This window comes from Phocoena sinus, chromosome 9, assembly GCF_008692025.1.
Source record: "Phocoena sinus isolate mPhoSin1 chromosome 9, mPhoSin1.pri, whole genome shotgun sequence".
NCBI classification, from domain to species: Eukaryota; Metazoa; Chordata; class Mammalia; order Artiodactyla; family Phocoenidae; genus Phocoena; species Phocoena sinus.
This window is the reverse complement of record NC_045771.1, coordinates 92347509-92366770: the sequence shown is the minus strand read 5'-3', so window position 1 is coordinate 92366770 and position 19262 is coordinate 92347509. Positions and strand designations below refer to the sequence as shown.

Here is a 19262-nt window from a genome sequence, read left to right as displayed (position 1 = left end):
AGCTCTCCCCAGTTTGGAGAAGCAGGATCATAAGGTAGTCGCCATATTGGAATGTGACTAGACCCTTAACTCCACTCTCCCAACCCATCTCTTCTTCCTCTGCATTGACCGTCTTTCTAGCTTATCACAGAGGATGCCGGAAAATGTGCACCGAAGTTACACTACTCATTTTGTTCTAAAACACGAATTCCATTTCTGAGTCTCAGAGTTAAACCATTGTGGCATCCTGCTGTCAGTAATAAATATAGAGTATACCTCTCCTCTGAATGTATAATGGTCTCTACTCCAGCAAACAATAGGAAGTCCTTACCAGCGCTCCCAGATGGATATGGCATGGTATCAACCCACTTGCAATGCTTGTCAAGGGAGGCTTCTTATAGAAAAAAAAGTGGTTGAAACAGGGCACAATTCCTACAGGACTACTCTGAGATCTTTCTACAAGATGTTGTTCACAAGTTACCTTTGTTTTTCTTTCTATCTTGACAAAACATTTTCAATTTTACATTATCTTAGAAGGATTAGGAAAGTGGTTTCTGTTTCCAGAGTTGAGTAGCTGATTTTATGTGCAAACATGCTGTCACGCTTCAGCGTTACTCATCATTCAGTGAGTTCTATTTGTCCCCCTAGAATTTAAGTTGTTAAGTGTGTAATGCTATATTATAATATTCAGTGTGATATTATAAATAGAGAAAAATGTTGTGACTCATGGGACATAACCCGTCTCTCCTCCCCTTCATACTTTGCTTCCATTGAGTCATTGTCTGACCTCAGCAAGGAGACGCCATTGGACTTATTCATGAAATCACCCTAGTTATTCTCGCCGTATGTAAAACTTCAGAATTTCCTCGCACTTCCAAGAAACCCAGCCTCTGATGCAAATATGTTTTCATTTTAAGTTATCTCTGTGTTTGGTTTTCTGGGTTTTTTCTTAATGTGCACAGATATATTTATTTGATACACGTTTTGAAACTTCTCTTGACCCCTCATCCTCCATTGCAAACTCAGCTCGCAGGGGGACAGCCATCAGCCTATGGGTTTCTTGCTCTTCGTCAAATTACCCTTCCTATCCTTGTTGTGTAGGTCATCTGATACCATTCTCTCATAGCAAATCACCTCGACTTCCAAAATGGTTAGATCATACCCTGAGAGCTTACAGTAGCTCTTTGCTGCAAGGAAAACTCAGTGCATTATGAAGATAATTCCTTTTGAACAATACAAGTGAAATCTTTCCCCATAAAGGACTCCTGAGAGTAGATGAGAGTGAATTTTATCTCATTCTTTCTTAAAAACTGTGTCTGATCACCCCTTAAAGGTTATAAAAGCCCATAAAAATATCAAACCTCTGTACATTTATCTCCCTAAGTGTCCTTTCATTTTATGAAGCCCTTTCAAGAGAAGGGTGGTATGACCTTGGTATGCGTCACAGTGGAGGTTTTGGTGGAGGCACAAGACAAATATTTTGCGTATTTATCCAACGGCAGGCTATCATTATTTTCTATAATCTCAGCATAACTTCCCCATGCAGCTTGCCATGTGCACCAGCTTCGGTGGACATATGGGAGAGCTAGAGATGGCTTCTGATGTCTTATGGCGACGGAATGTCTGACGGAAGTTACTGATTCCTCCAAAGGAAGTATTTATTGGAGACTCCGGACTCCTCTAGGAAAATGCTTTTAAACTTTCTTATGGTTTAAATGCCCTAATAGAAAATGATCTTAAAGTGCCCTACAGTGGCCATCCATTTAGTGAAATAGTCATGCTAAATAGTGTGTTTACATTAATCTATAAATCAAAAGAGAGGAAACAATTTCAGTAGTCGTGGTAACTTGCATTGGCTGTGCTGTTTTTCATAGCCTGTTGTTATTTAATCATGCTAATTTTAAAACTCAAAAAATCTGGAGGTAAGAGAGGCCAGAGGCTTGATTCAGCATATAATTAGAATCAGGAGGGTGTCTGTGTGTAGGGGTCACAGTGGGAAGAAAAGACCTCACTCTTATCCACACAAGTAGAATAGTCTAATGGGTACCACAGAGAATACTGCCTGTGGTTCCCTAAAGAATCAGTATATTATATGAAAAAAAACCACAAAAAACTGATGGCTAAGGATTTTGTTGGAGGGAAAAGTGGAATAAGGGAACGAACAAAATGTAAGGCAGCAAAGTCTCTACGACTGTGGTGGCTCCTTGCCAGGTGGTTGGATCTACTCCTCCCAGCCGGGGCAGTTGCGAGGTAACTTCATAGTGACCTTTTCATGCACCTTAATGCGTTTTGATCTGAATATTGGGATGGCCCCTCATTTTTTTGGTTGCATTGCATATCAACAGAGGGGGGAGGTTCCAGAATTGTGTTTCCGTGAGCTCTTCCCTACTCCTTCCAATTTCCAAAGGTGGGAGCTCCTAGGATCTCTCCTCTCTCTGCTCAGTAGTGGAAAGTACCGTTTCAGGATCTCTTATAGGTGACCTAAGGAAGTGAATACTCATAATGTTGAAAGTAAGTAAAATGAGTAGCCAAAATGGTAAGTCTTTCTGCCCAACTTCAAGGGATATAACAGTGCTTGGTGATGGTAATGTGAAGCTTAATAAGAGTTTATTCCTAGACTTTTCAGTTGTGTAAAGACCCATCATGCCTAATGTGCGGGTTTTTTCCAGCACAGATTTAATGAAGCTAATTGCCTGTAGGATGACGAAGAAAATCGTAATTGTCCAGTATTCCGTCATGTTATCTATTCACTTGTTGAATCTTTTTCCTCTAATCCTCAAACCATCAAAGGCTGAACCTGAACAGGCTCCGCCCACAGAGCCGAAAGCAGAGGAGCCGCCCGCTGCTGTACCACCTGCTGCCGGGCTGGACCTTGGACTTGACACCCAGGCTGAGGAGCTAGTGGAGGGGGCAGAGGTGAGCGCCACCTCCCTTCCACCCTCCCCCCGCCCCCCCTGCCATTAGCTGTGCTCATCTCATCATCCCATTTCTCCCTTCTCATTCATGCTTCACTTGGACCAAATCACCTGCATATCTGTCATGGCTCCCCAGGTTCAAATGGCCTTTACTCCTTTGACAGGGAAACTGCATATTGTTTTTTTTTTAAGGAAGCTATCTAGAGACCTGCTCTTACACTCTCATGTAGCCACAGGCTTGGTTCTCAAAAAAGGGTGCCTTGATTCTTTCTGATAACTCTCCCATTCATGGTCAATAGGTTGTAATAACTCACAGATAACCAGACTTGTTAATGCTCCGCCCCACCTGTGATGGCTGGAGTTGGGCCTTCCATTAGGGACTAACCTGCAGATGATAGACAGAAGGGTAATCACCTTGTTGGTTGTGTCTACACGTTGATTTCTTACAATATTAGTTTTGTAGGTTGGTGAAGGCCCCAGGAGGGACTGAAATCCTATATTAGAAATCCTTGAATCTATAAAGACTTCTATGGGAACAACCATTTGCTCAAAATCAAGTCTGGTGCTGGCTGTTATAGCACAAGAGAGCTTGAGGATGTATTTTGTGCAAGAGTGTGGAGACTCATTTGTCTGCCTGGAACCCTTCTCTAACCTGCTCCTTTGAGCCACACACCACACCACATCGAAAACTGGGATGGGCTCTATATGCACCCTATTGAATTGGATAAGTTAATACACGTGAAAGTGTAGAATGATACCAAGGAAAATTTACCAGGGAAGTGTACCAAAGTTTCCCAGGGAGAGTGAACAATAGTTTACTTATGAAATGCAGTTAAAATATCTCTCAAGAATTTCAATCAGGGTACCCTACAGCCTTCCCAGAATCTGTACAAAGAGAGAGACCAGGCTTCCCTGGTGGCGCAGTGGTTGAGAGTCCGCCTGCTGATGCAGGGGACGTGGGTTCGTGCCCCTGTCCGGGAAGATCCCACATGCTGCGGAGCGGCTGGGCCCGTGAGCCATGGCCGCTGAGCCTGTGCGTCCGGAGCCTGTGCTCCGCAGCGGGAGAGGCCACAACAGTGAGAGGCCCGCGTACCGCAAAAAAAAAAGAAGAGGTAGACCAATCTCCCTATTTCCAAAATAACATTGCCTAGGTGAGATAACTAGAGAAATAAAAGCTATATTTTTGCTGTCAGTGCCCTAGGTTGTTTTACTGGGAGAAGGGTAGGTCATCTGTCAAATTTATTATTTATTAACAGAGTAGAAAAAATAAATAATAGGGCAAGATAGTGACGCAAAATACAAATTAAGAATTACTCAAGAAAAATGATCGTATTTTCCATGTAAAGGTACACAGTTGGACCAAGTTTTGTAAGGAAAACAAGACTGTGTTCTGCTAGACTGAGTCCCTCCTAAAAAGGCTGTTTGCACAGATTGTAGACTGGGAAGTGCTGAGGTGCTCCAGTGTCCGGGATTTTTCTTCTTAACTCTCATGCCCAGATTGGCAGGTGATCTTAGTAACTCAATGCAGATGGAGCATTTTCATTTGGTGTCAGATCTCTCCACCCAGCTTAGGATGATTTAAATAACAAAGGAAGGGAAAGAGACAATTGAATCTTCGAAAGCTGTTACAATTAAGAAGAAAATTGATTTTAAAAAGAATATGGACCATGCCAGGGAGTTAGAAAGATATTGATTAGGTTCAGATATTGCTTTAGAAATGGCTTCAGTTCTGAAAAGTTGTCATCAAATTTCTATTTTGAAGAGCAGCACAGACTCCATCTTTACCAGTGCTTTTTTTAAAATTAATTTTTATTGGAGTAGAGTTGATTTGCAATGTTGTGTTACTTTCTGCTGTACAGCAAAGTGAATCAGTTATACAGACACATGTATCCACTCTTTTTTAGATTCTGTTCCCATATAGGTCATTACAGAGTATTGAGTAGAGTTACGTATGCTATATAGCAAACTCTATTTTATATATAGTAGTGTATACCAGTGTTTTTAAACCCAGTTGATTCAGTGCCCCAGACTATTCAGTGTAAGGCTTAATGACATCAACGCCCATGGTTGTGAGCAAGGGTATTCTGGGTTTGACAGTAGGGTGGAGATGTGAAATAGACAAGCTCATGTGTTAAATACAGGCTCGAATATTGATCCTCTAATGGCCGTGACCACATAACCTCTCATACCCATCCTTACTTTAACAAACTTATATAAGTAGGTTTTGTTTTCTCAAAGTCTAAGTTCATTGGTTTTCCAATGAACAATCTGAGTAGCTACCGATTATCAAGTACCTATTGTGTCGTACCTACTACATGTATAAAGATTTATAAAAGAATTATAATCTTTTAAATCAAGGGTGGTGTTAAAAATATTTAGCAAACTGTATGGTATAAGCATCAACCATTACTAGAACGGGCTTCCCTCATGTTGGGTAAGGAGATGTTTGGAAGAATTCTTTTTTTAAAAAAAATATTTATTCATTTGGCTGCGTCGGGTCTTAGTTGTGGCACGTGGGATCTTTGTTGCGGCACGCGGGCTTTTCTCTAGCTGTGGTGCATGGGCTCCAGAGCACACGGGCTCAGTAGTTGCCCCGCCACATGTGGGATCTTAGGTCACTGACCAGGGATCAAACCCGCTTCCCCTGCATTGGAAGGCAGATTCTTAACCACTGGACCACCAGGGAAGTCCCTGGAAGAATTCTTCATTCTGAAAATGCTTGTCTCCTAAAGCTTATGTGAACTTTAGAGAATAGAAAATTTAGATTCCTTGTGAAATACAAGGCAGTTTGGAGAATCTTATGAAGGATTCAGGCACCTGCTGAGATGCAGAGATGATTAAGAACAGCAGGTCCTGAGCTGACTATGTGAGTCATCCTCTCTGAGAAGAAAAAGTTCAAGCAGTTGATGTCTCCACCCTCATATGGACTAAAAATAATAGTAAGAGAAGGCAGTTTCCAGCAGTTTGATTTGCCTAATACTCATCAGAAGTGGCTACTTTCATGTTTTAAAATGGACACACTTGGATAAAGTCAGTTCTTCCCCCAAGTCCACCCTTCTACTTAAGAAAATAATCTCAGATAAAATGTTTTGTTCTCTTAATGTAGGTTTATAGCTTCTTTTTTCTGGTCATAATTGAGATAATATTAGGGTTATTTTTCCTAAAGAAATCTCTCTTCTGTTGCTAGATGTGTGATATTTAGTTGAGATGGAAATCCACACCGTGTCCCAAGCATCAATTAGAAGGCTGGCTGTGGCTGTCATCGGTCACGATGGGGTTGATGTGACCTTTTGAGGTCATCATTTTTGCTGCCGAAATGTCACCACACGGTTATTATTTCCAGTCTTGACAGAATGCATTTCGTATGAGGTGAAATTTGTGGTGTTTTGTTTAAAAAAAAAAAAAAAAAGAGGCAAATGTAATTTCGAAAACAGGAAATTTGAGCAGCGGTTCACAAAGAAACCTCGGGCTCCCAAGAAAAGTTTAATTATTACATTTTTGTTTGTTGTCTCATTCCCCACCTAGCTTATATTGTTTTTAGTTTTTCCCTACAGCACCAAATTTTACCAGTATATCTGCAGGATACATTTTAAAAACCAACACTTGCTACCTCTTCTCCAGACGTTTCCATGTTATATAAGTACTGAAATTTTTCTTTAGAAAAAAAATCAGTATTTGTTTAGAAATATATCAGAGAATTAGGTCAAAACCAGATAAAGATGATTTTTACCTACATTTATTTTATTTTCTTGCAGAGAATCCCTTCTAACTTTCTCTAAATTTCTGTCTGCTCCTATATTTTGCTCCAATGATGTGAAGTGGACCAATGTCTTTTTTCCGTATTATTTTTAAAGAAATAATGCAGTGTAATTAAATTTAGGGTTACATTGTTTCCAAAACAAATAAATGGGGAAAAGATCGAGGTAGATATTTTTAGAATTTTTAGAATAATTTTAGAATCCTGGAAGGTGAAACACTGACCCATTATTTGAGGAACTACTTTTGTGTTTCGTTAAGTTGACTTGTCAGGACCAATTTAAACCGACAACTATAGATATATTGATGATAGATAGATAGATACATAGATATATAGATGATAGCTGATAGGTAAACAGATAGATGGTAGATGATGATAGATGATAGATAGATAGATAGATAGATAGACAAATGGTAGATAGTTAACTGATAGGTAAACAGATATAGATAGATTAGATAGATAGATGATAAACAGATAGATGATGATAGATAGATAGGTAGACATGATAGATAACTGATAGGTAAACAGATATAGATAGATAGATAGATGATAGATAATAGGTAAACAGATAGATGATTTATAGATGATAGGTAGATAGATAGGTAAACAGATACATGATAGATAGATACATAGATAGAGATATATACACTATGGTCTGTGAACTTCATCTTTCCAGGAATATTTCTATCTGTGTGTGTAGAATGCATGTACTAGTTTCCTCCTTCATTCAGCTGGTAGATATAGCTGAGTCCTCTCTAGATGTCTGGCTCTGTTCTGGGTCTGGGGGATACGATGATGCAGGCAGTAGATATGGCTCCTGCCGTCCTGGTTCACACACACTGGTGCTGGGTGAGGCGTACATTACACAGTAGTCCAGGCATCCTTCTGTGATGGGCATGTGTGTGGGCAACAGCATTGAGTTTTCTCCTTGTGCAGAGTGAACATGGGAGCTCAGGCTTCAACTGTGCCTCTAGATGTGAGCTCGGATCTGTCAGAGGAAGACCTGAGGAACAGAGGAAGCCAGCAATTTCTCGCCTGCCCTTCATTATCACAGAATCATGTCCACACGCAAAGTGCTCACTCTGAAGCATGCTTCAAATTATAATGTATATAATTATATATGGATATGGATATATATGGCGATAGATAGATAGACAGACAGACAGATATGCATGTCTTGGAGATAGATGTACCTTTTTTACCTTTCTCAGAAAAAAATCACAGGAATGGTTATTTTCTCTGAGTTTGACTGTATTCCTGTTAGCAGCTAATTACATTCTCAGTGCCCTGCAGGCCGGACAAATAGCTGTTTCTTTTGTGTTCCATGGCACCCAGCACAGAACTGGGTGAATAATACATGCCCAGTACATTCTGAGTCATTGATTTGTTGACTGATTGACACTGTAATCTACTGAGCCAAAGCTGTTAAAATACCGATGTTACATGGTCATTTTCTTTCTTTCAGTTTGCATTCAGATAATTGAATTTTTATACTTAGGAAAAGGAAGCTGCTTATTGTGATCAAAAGCAGGGCCACCTTCCTCATCATGCTGCACAGTGGCCCTGTGACAGCTGAGCCCCAGTTGCCACAAATGTAAAATGGGATTGATGATAATTACCTTCAAAGTGTCTGGCAAGGGCTTGGAAATAATCCAGGTCACTAGTTTAGCATCTGACACGTAGATGTTCCTCCGACAGTGAGAGTTGGATAATATCATTATTGTCATCATCTTCTTGATAAGTGGTTTCCTCCAAGATAAGCAGATGTAGGTGAAAGCTGTACTCTGGGAAGGAGCTGGCCACAGATGTGGAAGATAACAGCACCCCTTTCCCTTTTGTTGCACGTTGATATTAAGGGACTTGATCTTATTTAGGTCCCCATCGGCGCAAATTTCCTCCTGGTTCCTAAAGAAGCTGCATCCCATCAAAATTCTTTGCCTTTTCTGAGAAGACTTTTTCTCTCCTAGGGACCTTCATATTGGGTCCATTGATAGGGAATGTTCCAACCTTCACTGCCAGGAAGATGTGGGCATTCAGAGGCATGCAGCCTCCTTCAGGGGGGGTGATAGAAGGAGCACACAGGCAGATGAGCTCCAGAGATGTATTCAAAGTTGACCCAAGTGGCCGGGCCGAGACCTTTCTTTCTCTCTACCCCTGCAGCACATCACGGGGAAGAGATGGAGTTGGCCAGGGCTAAGATGAAGGTAGCTGGTGGAAACTCCCCACGCCTCACACCTCACAGAGCAGGTTGACCTGGGGTTGTCAGTTTCTGTCTCTGGAGAATGGGGCCGTGGGTGTTTCCCTGTGTGGCTGATATTAAGTATTCATTAACCACCTGCCAGCTGTTAGGCAGCACACACAAACCACCTTCCCTGCTTTCTGGGGTCTCATATTCCAAAGCCCCTTCTTTCACAGACCCGTGCGATGATTGTGGAATGTTATTATTTCTTCAGTGTTCTCATTACACGTGAACATGATCGTGAGGTTTCAGATTATTCTTCCAGTTTCGAGCAGCCATTTGTCGATGATGGGTGCCTAGTGATTTTTTAAGTGTTACTTTTGGCATGTGCTTTTTTTTCTTATTGAGGTGCAATTCACATAATGTGAAATTAATCGATTTAAAGTGAAAAATTCGGTGGCTTTTGTACATTCCTAATGTACAACTACCACCTCTATCTCCTTCCGAAACATTTTCATCTCCCCAGGTTAAAACCCCATACCCAGGGTCCCCCCCCTCCAGCCCCTGGGAACTGCCAATCTGCTTTCTGTCTCTATGGATTTATCTACCTTGGAGATTTCATATACATAGAATCATACAATATGTGACCTTTTGTGTCCGGCTTGGTGTATACTTTTTGGCACATACTAAATCTCGTGCTTGAACTTGCTGTTTTCAACATGGCTTTGGTTGTAATTAACTTCGGGATAAAAACTCCCTTATTCTCTCTCAGTATTTACTGAGCTCAGTGCATAAGCCCACGTTGATACATTTCCTGGCCATCAGCCCGGTTGGGTAAGACCAGACCCAATTGGGCTGATGGCCAGGAATGCTAAAAAGACAGCTCTTTATAAAACCCACCCCCACCCTCCATCAATCCTAGTCTTACCCCAAACAGGATTTCGACTTGGCTGAGCCTTGCAGATGTGTCTACGGGCTCAGGTCTCTCACTCTGTGGGTCCCAGTATCAAGGTTTATTTGGTCCATGGATATTATGGAACTGAACATTCAGACCAGTGTGTCTTATAGTTCTGCACCTTTTCTTACCCTTTCTTGTTCTGTTCATCCTCTCAGCACCTCCAGGGTAGAAGGTCCTTTCCATGGACCTCTCCTCATTAGTGGACATGAGCTGAAACCGTAAGTGTGATCAGGAAAAAGTGCTTGATTTTGGATCAGAGATCCCTTCCTTTTCTCTGGCAAATTGAGTGTCAGTGTTGCCAATATTGAATCTTAACCAACCCAAGGGCTGCCTTTGAGAATTACTGTGTTTGGCCTGCAGTGAAAGGCAGTATGACTGAAACACCAAGAGAGTTAAGGCACAGGCAACAGGACCATATTGTATGCTAATATTTGACATACATTATCTCACAGCAGTCCTGTGAAGGAAGCATTTTTTTTTTTTTTTTTTTTTTTGCGGTACACGGGCCTCTCACTGTTGTGGCCTCTCCCATTACGGAGCACAGGCTCCGGACACACAGGCTCAGCGGCCATGGCTCACGGGCCCAGCCGCTCCACGGCACGTGGGATCTTCCCGGACCGGGGCACGAACCCGTGTCCCCTGCATTGGCAGGTGGACTCTCAACCACTGCGCCACCGGGGAAGCCCCGTGAAGGAAGCATTCTTTAGGTATCATTACCGCATTTTGCAGATTAAGGAAACTGAGACACAGAGAGTTTATGTGGTTTAAACCAAGATCACACACCCAGAAAGTGATGACATGAAATGCAAATCCTGACATTTTTAATCCATAGGTATTCATCTCATAACTACTCCAGATGCTATATTTTTCAAAAGAGCAGGTTTTTATAAAAGTACATTTACAGACCAATCTAAAGCCAACAGGGTCACAACTGGGCTCAAATCCCTCCACGCTGAGACCAGGACTTTCTCCAACCAATGCTTCGACTTGGTGCGTATTCCTGATGTAGAGCTGAAGGGTCAAAAAGAAATAGAAATGCTTGTAGGGCCCAACCTTGAGCTTCGCAGAGACAATGGGTATCCTAATCCTCCACTTTGGCTGCAAAGCAAGGGTCTAAGGGGATGTATTGGAAAGATCCCTGAATCAAGAGTCTAGAGACTCTTAGCTCCATGGCTCACCAGCGAGGCGGCCTTGGGAAATCATTTTCCCGTTCTCTACCAGTTTTCTCATCTCTCCTTTACAAGTTGTGTTTGATACACAATATGTTCTCTTCCTACTCTCAACAGTCTACAACTTACTACATTAAACAGTTAAGGATTTCCAAATCCTTTGTAATGAGAGCGCCCTCGAATCATGTCTTATTTTCCAGCTTCTATTTGCTAGGCAAATGGGGCGACAGATCAGCATGGAGTGTTTTACTTACCAAGTCCAAGGACTAGTCAAAGGCTGTCATATCAGAGGGTAGGCAGTTGGGTCTTCCACATGTGACAGTCAGCTGCTTACCTTTCCTCAAGATTCAGGCCCCCGACTGCCATCTGGCTGAGTCACAGGTTGCCCAAGGACATGCCTGTGGTTCTTGGCAGGGTCAGGGTTGGGAGTTTTGCCAACAGAGCATGATGACATTTAGGTGATTTGCAGATCTCCGTTTTTTGGTTTAGTCTCTGGGTGTGTCTGGCAGCCCTGCCTCTGCCGTCTGCTAACCCCAGCCTGAGCCTGCTCACTAGAAGGCAGTTTGAGTAGTGGCAGCAAATGCTCAAAGATACCATAGCCAGGCAGGGTGAAATGTTTCTTGTGGGGTAAAGGCATTTTCTAAAGAGCCTCTCTAACAAGTTCTTTGCAACCCCCATTGAAACTGTGTTTTGTGGCTACTTCTGAAACTAATACTTGCTCACGTCCCAATCTCTGAGAGTGTACAACGCACAATATTTACCTTTGCTTATAAAGATAAATCCACCTTTCCTGTGCATTGCTCCCATACACTTTGCAAATGAATCTCTAATTAAAACTTTAAGAATTTAATTCTGCTATGACCTTAAAGGCCAAATTAACCCCCAAATTCCTTAACTTTGGCATTTCAGCAGGAGATCTTAATTTTTAAGGAAAGTATGGAGCTAAATTGGACAGATGTTGCCATGGCAACCCTGCTGCCAGCAGCTGAGTTGCCCTGGGACCAGGCTGCTTAAGGCTTAGGATGGGACTTCAGGCGATACTAGGAGAGTAGATTGAAAAAGATGATTGAGCTGAAGGTCAGAGGGAGAAAAACCCACTGAACTCCTTTATTAGAAAGGAAACGTATAGATTATCAAATGAAGTTTGTAATACCAGGAGCAACCTTTGAAGGGAACAGCATTGGAGGCATGGTGTTCCATGGGAGAGCTCACAGTACAGTCTTGCTGAACGGGAATTATGACCCGCCATGTTTTAAGTGTAGTTTATGAGAGAAGGAGTACCGTCCACCAGACTGTGTCTTAGTATAGGAACCTTCTCTTCTCTAGCTGCCTCTTAAGATTTTCTTTAAAATGGATCCTGAAGAGAATCCTGTGTTTTCATATAAATGCTTGGATCTTTGGACAAGTCAAGAGCTCATGTTGGATCCAGAACAAGGGCTGGGCAGGAAAAGGCCAGGATGGCCTGGAGCCAGGATTCACACTGTGAGATTCATCTCCCTTCATTACTTCCCAGAGGGACTCAGGGGTCACTCCAGCTCCAATGCTTGTTAGTGGGAGAGTCAGAACCAAAACCCAGGTCGCCAGCTCCATCTCTAGGATTACTGCCACTCCACCTTATTGCCTCCCTTGTAAAATGAGAACTCTGGGTTAGATGAGGCCTCCGGTCCTTCCAGCTGTGGAATCATATCAATCTCTAACTTGGGAACATAGCTAGGACTGCCCAAGTGCCCAGTTTCTAAGTGTTTTCAGTTGTAACTCTGCAGTACACTGGATAACACCAGGAGATGGATTCATCTTCTTTTCCATTTTCCCATTCTGTACATATCTTTCTAAACAATGGAATTTACAGGACTACTGACAAAAATAATGGGGAGAAATCCTATTCAACCAATCTCTTCTTGATAGCTTTCGATTATATAATTTGTATCAAGTAAGAGGGATTTTACGACATGTTTGCTTAGGTGCCCAGATACATCATGGCTACAAATAAAAATTTTATTTATAATCTACTATTCTTAACTTAAAAAAATCTCAGCTTAAAAATTTTATTTATAATCTACAAATCTCAAAAAAAATTTTATTTATAATCTACAAATCCAAGAGTGTAAGTGAACGCATTGGCTGTAAGAACATGCTTGAATTCTTCAGCAAACGCTGCTCGCTTGGGAGTTGTCAGTAGGACGTGGCAGGTCTGTGGAGGTGCCGGGTCTCAGGATCACTGTGGAACTCTGATTTAGAGGCGCGTTGCTTTCTTGGTTGCCGTTTGGTGTGAAAAAACACAGAATTTAGAGTTAGACGGCTGCAATCCTGGTTTACGGATTGGGCAAGTCACTAAGTATGAGTTGACTTGTGTAGAAAGCGGGACTATATCTAATAGGGCTGTTGGGTGAATAATATGCAGTAAGTGTAAAACACCTGGGATAGCACCTGGAAAATTATAGAGCCACAGTAAAGGTCAGTTTCCCCGACAGGCTACAGAATGCGCCTATATTGAAACTATGAAGCAGAAACCTGTCTGGGGATCAGAATTATTACTCTCCATGTTTGGGATAAATTGGAAAGCCTAGAATTCAGTGATCTTTTAGCCAAGTGCCTCCTGCCAAGAGCAAATGTCAGGAAGATGGCTACTCTCTGACGCAAGGGTAACCAAATTTAAAAAATATATTTCTTACATCCTTTACTTATCATTTGTGTCATTTACCCCAGGAATATTTTAATGAAAATCAAATGCATCCTGTGAGCACATAACTGAAGATTGTAAGACTGAAACAGAAAAAAAAAAAAAAATCACAAAATTTTACTAGATTCACTGTTACCAGTGTATTTTTTCATGTTAACGCTCTTTACGCTTAAATATACAAAGTGAGTCAAAACATGAATAGTACTCAAAGTATTAGCCAGGCTCTGGAGAATTTTCCACAAACCAAGGCATGAACAAATCCTAAAAGCACAGTAACTGAGCCTGGCATAGAAAAATATGTGTCATCCATCCCACCCCAGATAGAAGACACTGGTACCCAGCCCACCATGAGTGCGGGCACATCTCTCTGAAGCATCCAGGTCACCTGGGACCTACTGTCGCTCTCACACCAACACATCCTTTGACGCATGCATTTGGGGGATTTAAGACAGATGGTTGTGAAATGCTTACAATGTAATGCAGAGTGCAAAAGGCAGTGCTACCTTTATACATACATGAATTCCCTGGACTTCATTAAGACGCAGATTCCAATTCAGTAGGTTTGGGGTGGGGCCTGAGACCCTGCATTTCTAACAAGCTCCTAGGTGATGCCTCTGCTACTAGCTGGGACCAAGGGTGAAACCGTAGCTAGATAATCCCAGTTAAGTCCAAGCACGTGTGTCCATAGCAAAAAGCTGTGTGGGAGAAAACACATCAAAATGTTAACATTGGTCATAAAGTGATGGGTACTTTGTTTTCTTTTTTACGCTCCCATGTTTTCCAAATTTTCTCTAATGACCACCATTTAATAAAAATACTAAAATTTTAAAAAGAAACTATATTGTATTAACACACATACACACAAACTAGAAACCAGCTAGTGTTCAATTATAGGACAACTGTTAAATAAATTGTTAAATAGAGAAAACAAAGTGTTATATATCCACTAATACAATTTTTCCAAGAAACACAATCCATGTGTTCTAAAATAAACAAAGTCCCTATATGCACAGAAAATGAATAAAAATAAATATATCAAAATGGTACCATAAATTATTTACTTTATTATTTTGAAAACAATGGTATCTATTATTTTTTTATGCAGAAAAATACCTATTTTCAGATGGCCTACCCTATAGGAATTTCATACTAGGGCATCTCTTCACTTTTCCTCATCCAGATCAGTTACACAGTTGGCAAGCTGCTTTTCAGGCATTGCTCAGAGCTAATATTGCCAAGAAAACAAACCATGAATGAATAAAGTAAATCAATAAATTACACAAAGCCTGCAGATTACAAATTCTCCTGCAGCCAATCACAGCTGTTATCTGGGGTCTCAGCCCTTGTTGACCTGCTTCTAGGGCACCACCGCCCAGAGGGACCGGTTAGTTTCCGTCACCCACTGTGTTCCCCTGCTGTGCAGGATATGGGGGCCATTGTTGCATTGCATTCATTTCATTCCGCTTGCAGGAAATCTCGCTAAGGCAGGTAGGTGTTTGAAAAGACTCTGCCATGCACGCCATGATCATATTGCTTTCCACCAAGGGGATTGTTGAGGCAGAATATTAAAAGGCAGTAAGATCTATACACTGTGATAAAGTGAGAACCGCTCACCTTCTCAAAGAAGGTCCCCTGCAGATCCCTGTGATTTCTGTGTGATTAATGTGCAAATTGGCAATAGGGTGCATGTGATTCAGGACCTTGTGGATACGGTAAACAACCTGAGGGTAGGGAGAACTGTTTTTAGTCTCTTTTTGCATCAGATGATTTCCCACCATAAATCTATTTGGCGAACAGACAGTACCGCTTTGGCAGAAGATAAGATAATAGTGTTTCTCTTAAAATGTGTACTGAAGAGAAAAATTTAGTAACGTTGAATATCAAAGGCTTGAAATACTTTCAGTAGTTTCAATACTCTGGTCTCCCTTTAAAAAAAAACACACACAAAATACAGTCATTAGTCATTGTGGTTGCAGGTGTCTAGAGTCTAGGAAAGACTAGATTTAAAGTTGAAGTCTACATTAGCTAACAGATTGGAATGCATAAAAATATTCATAGAGGGATAACTCTGTCACTGAAAACCTTTTTAATCTGTTCTTGATTTATCTAGAGCTAACACCTAATCTGAGCAAATGGATTCTATTTTCCATTGTATTTTTATGTTGTTCTATTATTACAGTCAGTAAATATGCACTGGAAATATTTTGGTAAGAGAAGAAAAAATGGCACAGATTCCAGACATAAGGCAAGGATCAGGGCATCCTTGATTTTTCAGAGGAGTGTCGGACAGAGGCTGAAAGATACAAGGGAGTACAAGTGGCGACGTCCTTCTCTGTTTCTATAATGTTCTTAAGGTCTGTAAAATCACAGTGTTAATTTCAGCTAGAGAAATAGGAATTCGTTTCTAATGGACTCAGAGAAGGATGGAGGAGTGATCATTTCTTCCCTTTCCCAAGCAGGTCATTCAAAGTGTTTGGCTTTTCCTGTCTGTAGTCAGTTCCATTTCCTTAGCACCTTGTCTTTATTAGCATTGTTACTTTCAATATTTTGGTGATTTATATCTGCCGTCATTCTTATCAACAATATTCCACCTGCTCCATCCCTTTTTTTGTGTGTGACAGGGATCAGGTAAATTGCTGATACGCTAAAGCTGGGCTATTTGTTCCTTTGAGGTCAGCGAACCTCAGAGCAGACAGACAAGAGCCCTTGGTCTCCACCTGCTGGTGGCCGGCATCGCTGCAACCACCCTGTCAGGTGTAAATCAGATCCAGCCGATGAGGATGCCTATTAAAATTATTTAACAAAGGAGAGGTGATAACATGTATATCTTGCACTAGTAAAATCGGATACAACCAAACTGATGGTTATAGAGAGCCATAGAGATAAATCGGGGACTCATTATTAACATTCTATTTGTATCGAATTAAAAAATTACTTTTGGTAACCCCATCGATACTTCACAAAAATATATTCTCTTCGGGAGATACATCAATCCAGTTGAGAGTAAAATCCAATTACTAATAGTATGTGCTTGGAACATGTATGTAAGGAAAGGTTTATGTATGATAACTTGGAAGAGTAGCCTGTCAATACGATAATGGCTGCTTTTCGATCTGTAACACTGTGTCTGCGTGTATGTGTGTATGTAATGGTATTCACCGCTTGCCCATGCTGTCTGCATAGTATAGAGCCCGTCTGGTTCGAAGCTGTTGAAACCAGGGGGATGTTCACTCCATAGGTGTGATTTTTCCAGACAGATAGAAAGCATACATAACTTAGAATGACGACAATACAACTTGTTTTCTACATTTGAGCTCATAAGTTCATTGCATGCACACGGTCTTTATGTATAGTTTCCGATGAGGAAGAAAATTCATTAGGTCCTTAGGATCTTGGAGAGAGCTTGTTGGTTTCTCCAACAGTAAAGCTAAGAGCAGTTGTTCATTACTCTTCTTAGAATTAAGATGCCCTCCTAATATATATTCTGAGTATTACTCTTTTAACAATGGTAACAAACATATACATAAAAAGACCCGTTTATGTAAAACAAGAGATGCAATTCTCTTAAATTTTTAAATTAACTTTTTATTATAGGAATTTTCAGTTATTCACCTAAATATAAATCCCCCTGTACCTGTTACCCCACTTCAGTAGTTATCAACGTTTATAATTCATCATAAATAAGTATATTACAATTCAGGTAGAAGGATTACTTTTCTGAAGTCATGTGCTTTAATGCCAGAGTAGAAAAAATAAATAAATGCCATGTCATGGCCAGTGGCTGCATTTTGGATCATTGCATACCGTGTGGAGAGCCAAATTCTCATAATAGGAAATTCTCCCAAGAGAGGGAAGTAAATTTCTAAGAATATGAGTAATACTTATAACAAATACTCCACTGTTAGCATTATTTTTCATTTCTAAAGTAAAATGTGGCAGAAAAATGTATTCTGCAACAGGTTATTTGTTTTTCTTTTTTTTAATTGAAGTATAGTTTACAATGTTGTGTTAGTTTCCAGTGTACAGCAAAGTGATTCAGTTATACATACATTTATGTGTGTATTCTTTTTCAGATTCTTCTCCTTTATAGATTATTACAAGATACTGAGTATAGTTCCCTGTGCTATACAGTAGGTCCTTGTTGGTTATCTAATTTCTATTTAGTAATGTGTATACTGCAACGGGTTATTTTTATAAATAAAAGTAAATTTGAGTCAGAAGAAAGTTGTTATTTTAAAAAATGCCCGGCTGTGACTGTAGGTGTGTAGCTCAGAATCTCCATGTCCCATTTCTGAGGCCCGATTGGCAGGCACTCTCCATCACCCTTTTCAGTATTCTGGGTTTGACAGTTAATATCTGCAACATCAGAGCTTTCCTAACTTAGTAGGACAGACTGGGTAGAATTTATTCAATAAAGAAAAGGAATGGCTAATGCTAATCACATCAGCTATCAAGATCAGTTTTTGAAAGATGCGTCCTGAGCGTATTATATAAGATCAAGCTACAATTCTCCTTCTGTCTCAGTCTTTCCGATTTGAAGCTCTCAAATCACGTCTGCCAAACTGATGTGAGAGTCTGGTTCAAGACTTGGACTCCATAGCCAATCTGTGCAAAACTAAAACTTCTGATTGCACTTTATTTCATTATTACAAGTTTTAAATACTATTCAAAGCTCTTCTGACTGCGTTCCAACCTTAGAAACAAAATTCTCTTTTTTTCTGTCTTGCTTTTCTCAGTAAAGGACCCAAAGTCTGATTTGATTTTTGGATTATATTGCATATTTGATGACAAAAATGATTTTCCCTTCATTCTCAAGAGGTCTCATTGAGAAAGTTCCTACTTTTTTTTTTTTTTTCTTCATGACTGGGATTTAGCTTCTGGGACCTTTCCCCATGAAGATTTGAAAGTTCATACTAAAATACAGTTTTTCTAAATTCTGACTTTGTGTGATGAGGGTAATTTTAAGTGGCTTTCTTCCATGACCCAGGTAGTATCGGGCCCAGACCCCTTCCATTTCATCACTCAGATAGCCTCTACAGCCTTGCTGCCCTCTGCTTTCAGCCAACAGAGCTAGAAAGAGCTTGAGGAGGGGACCACGCACACCTCAAAAGCCATGTCTCAGGAGTGGCATGTGTCACTTCCATTCAAATTCCATGTGCTACACCCAACTGCAAGGAAAGCTGAGGAATGCAGCATTGTTGGGGGCCAGGAGGGAGAGGAGTCAGGGTTTTGTGGAGCAAATGGCAGACTCTGGTGTACCTGCATCCGGGGCTTCAGGACATGACAAAAAAAGCCTGGAAGTCTGATGGCCTCAGAGGAGGGGAGAGACGTGAAAGGGCTGAGTCTGACTCTTCCTGAGGCCCCTGGAGACAGACACAGCCTGTTTGGTTTCTGGTTTACAGCTCATCCCTGCAACGGATGCTGATGTGACGGCTGGGACCTTGGTGCCGGCAGCCGAGGGGGCCCCCGTGGGAGAAGCAGAGACAGAGAAGGTGACTCTTCCTGCTGGAGAAGGAGCGAGTTCAGAGGAGGCCAAGATTGACACCGAAGCCACAGAGGCTGTAGATGGTGACAGACCTCAACCGGTAGAAACAGAAGCAGCAGCAACTCAGGTACATGTCCTAG

General features: G+C 41.1%; 1 protein-coding gene across 3 annotated transcripts in view; it reads left to right on the top strand.

Annotated features, from left to right (window-relative positions):
- AMPH (amphiphysin) overlaps window positions 1–19262 on the top strand; it is a 192533-nt gene that overhangs the window by 164911 nt on the left and 8360 nt on the right. For 2 of the 3 annotated variants that reach the window (XM_032642627.1, XM_032642628.1), the window contains exons 17-18: window positions 2770–2895; window positions 19040–19249. In XM_032642627.1, coding sequence (XP_032498518.1) covers window positions 2770–2895; window positions 19040–19249 — 336 coding nt within the window. The remainder of the gene's footprint in view (window positions 1–2769; window positions 2896–19039; window positions 19250–19262) is intronic. The other variant, XM_032642629.1, reaches the window with a different exon arrangement.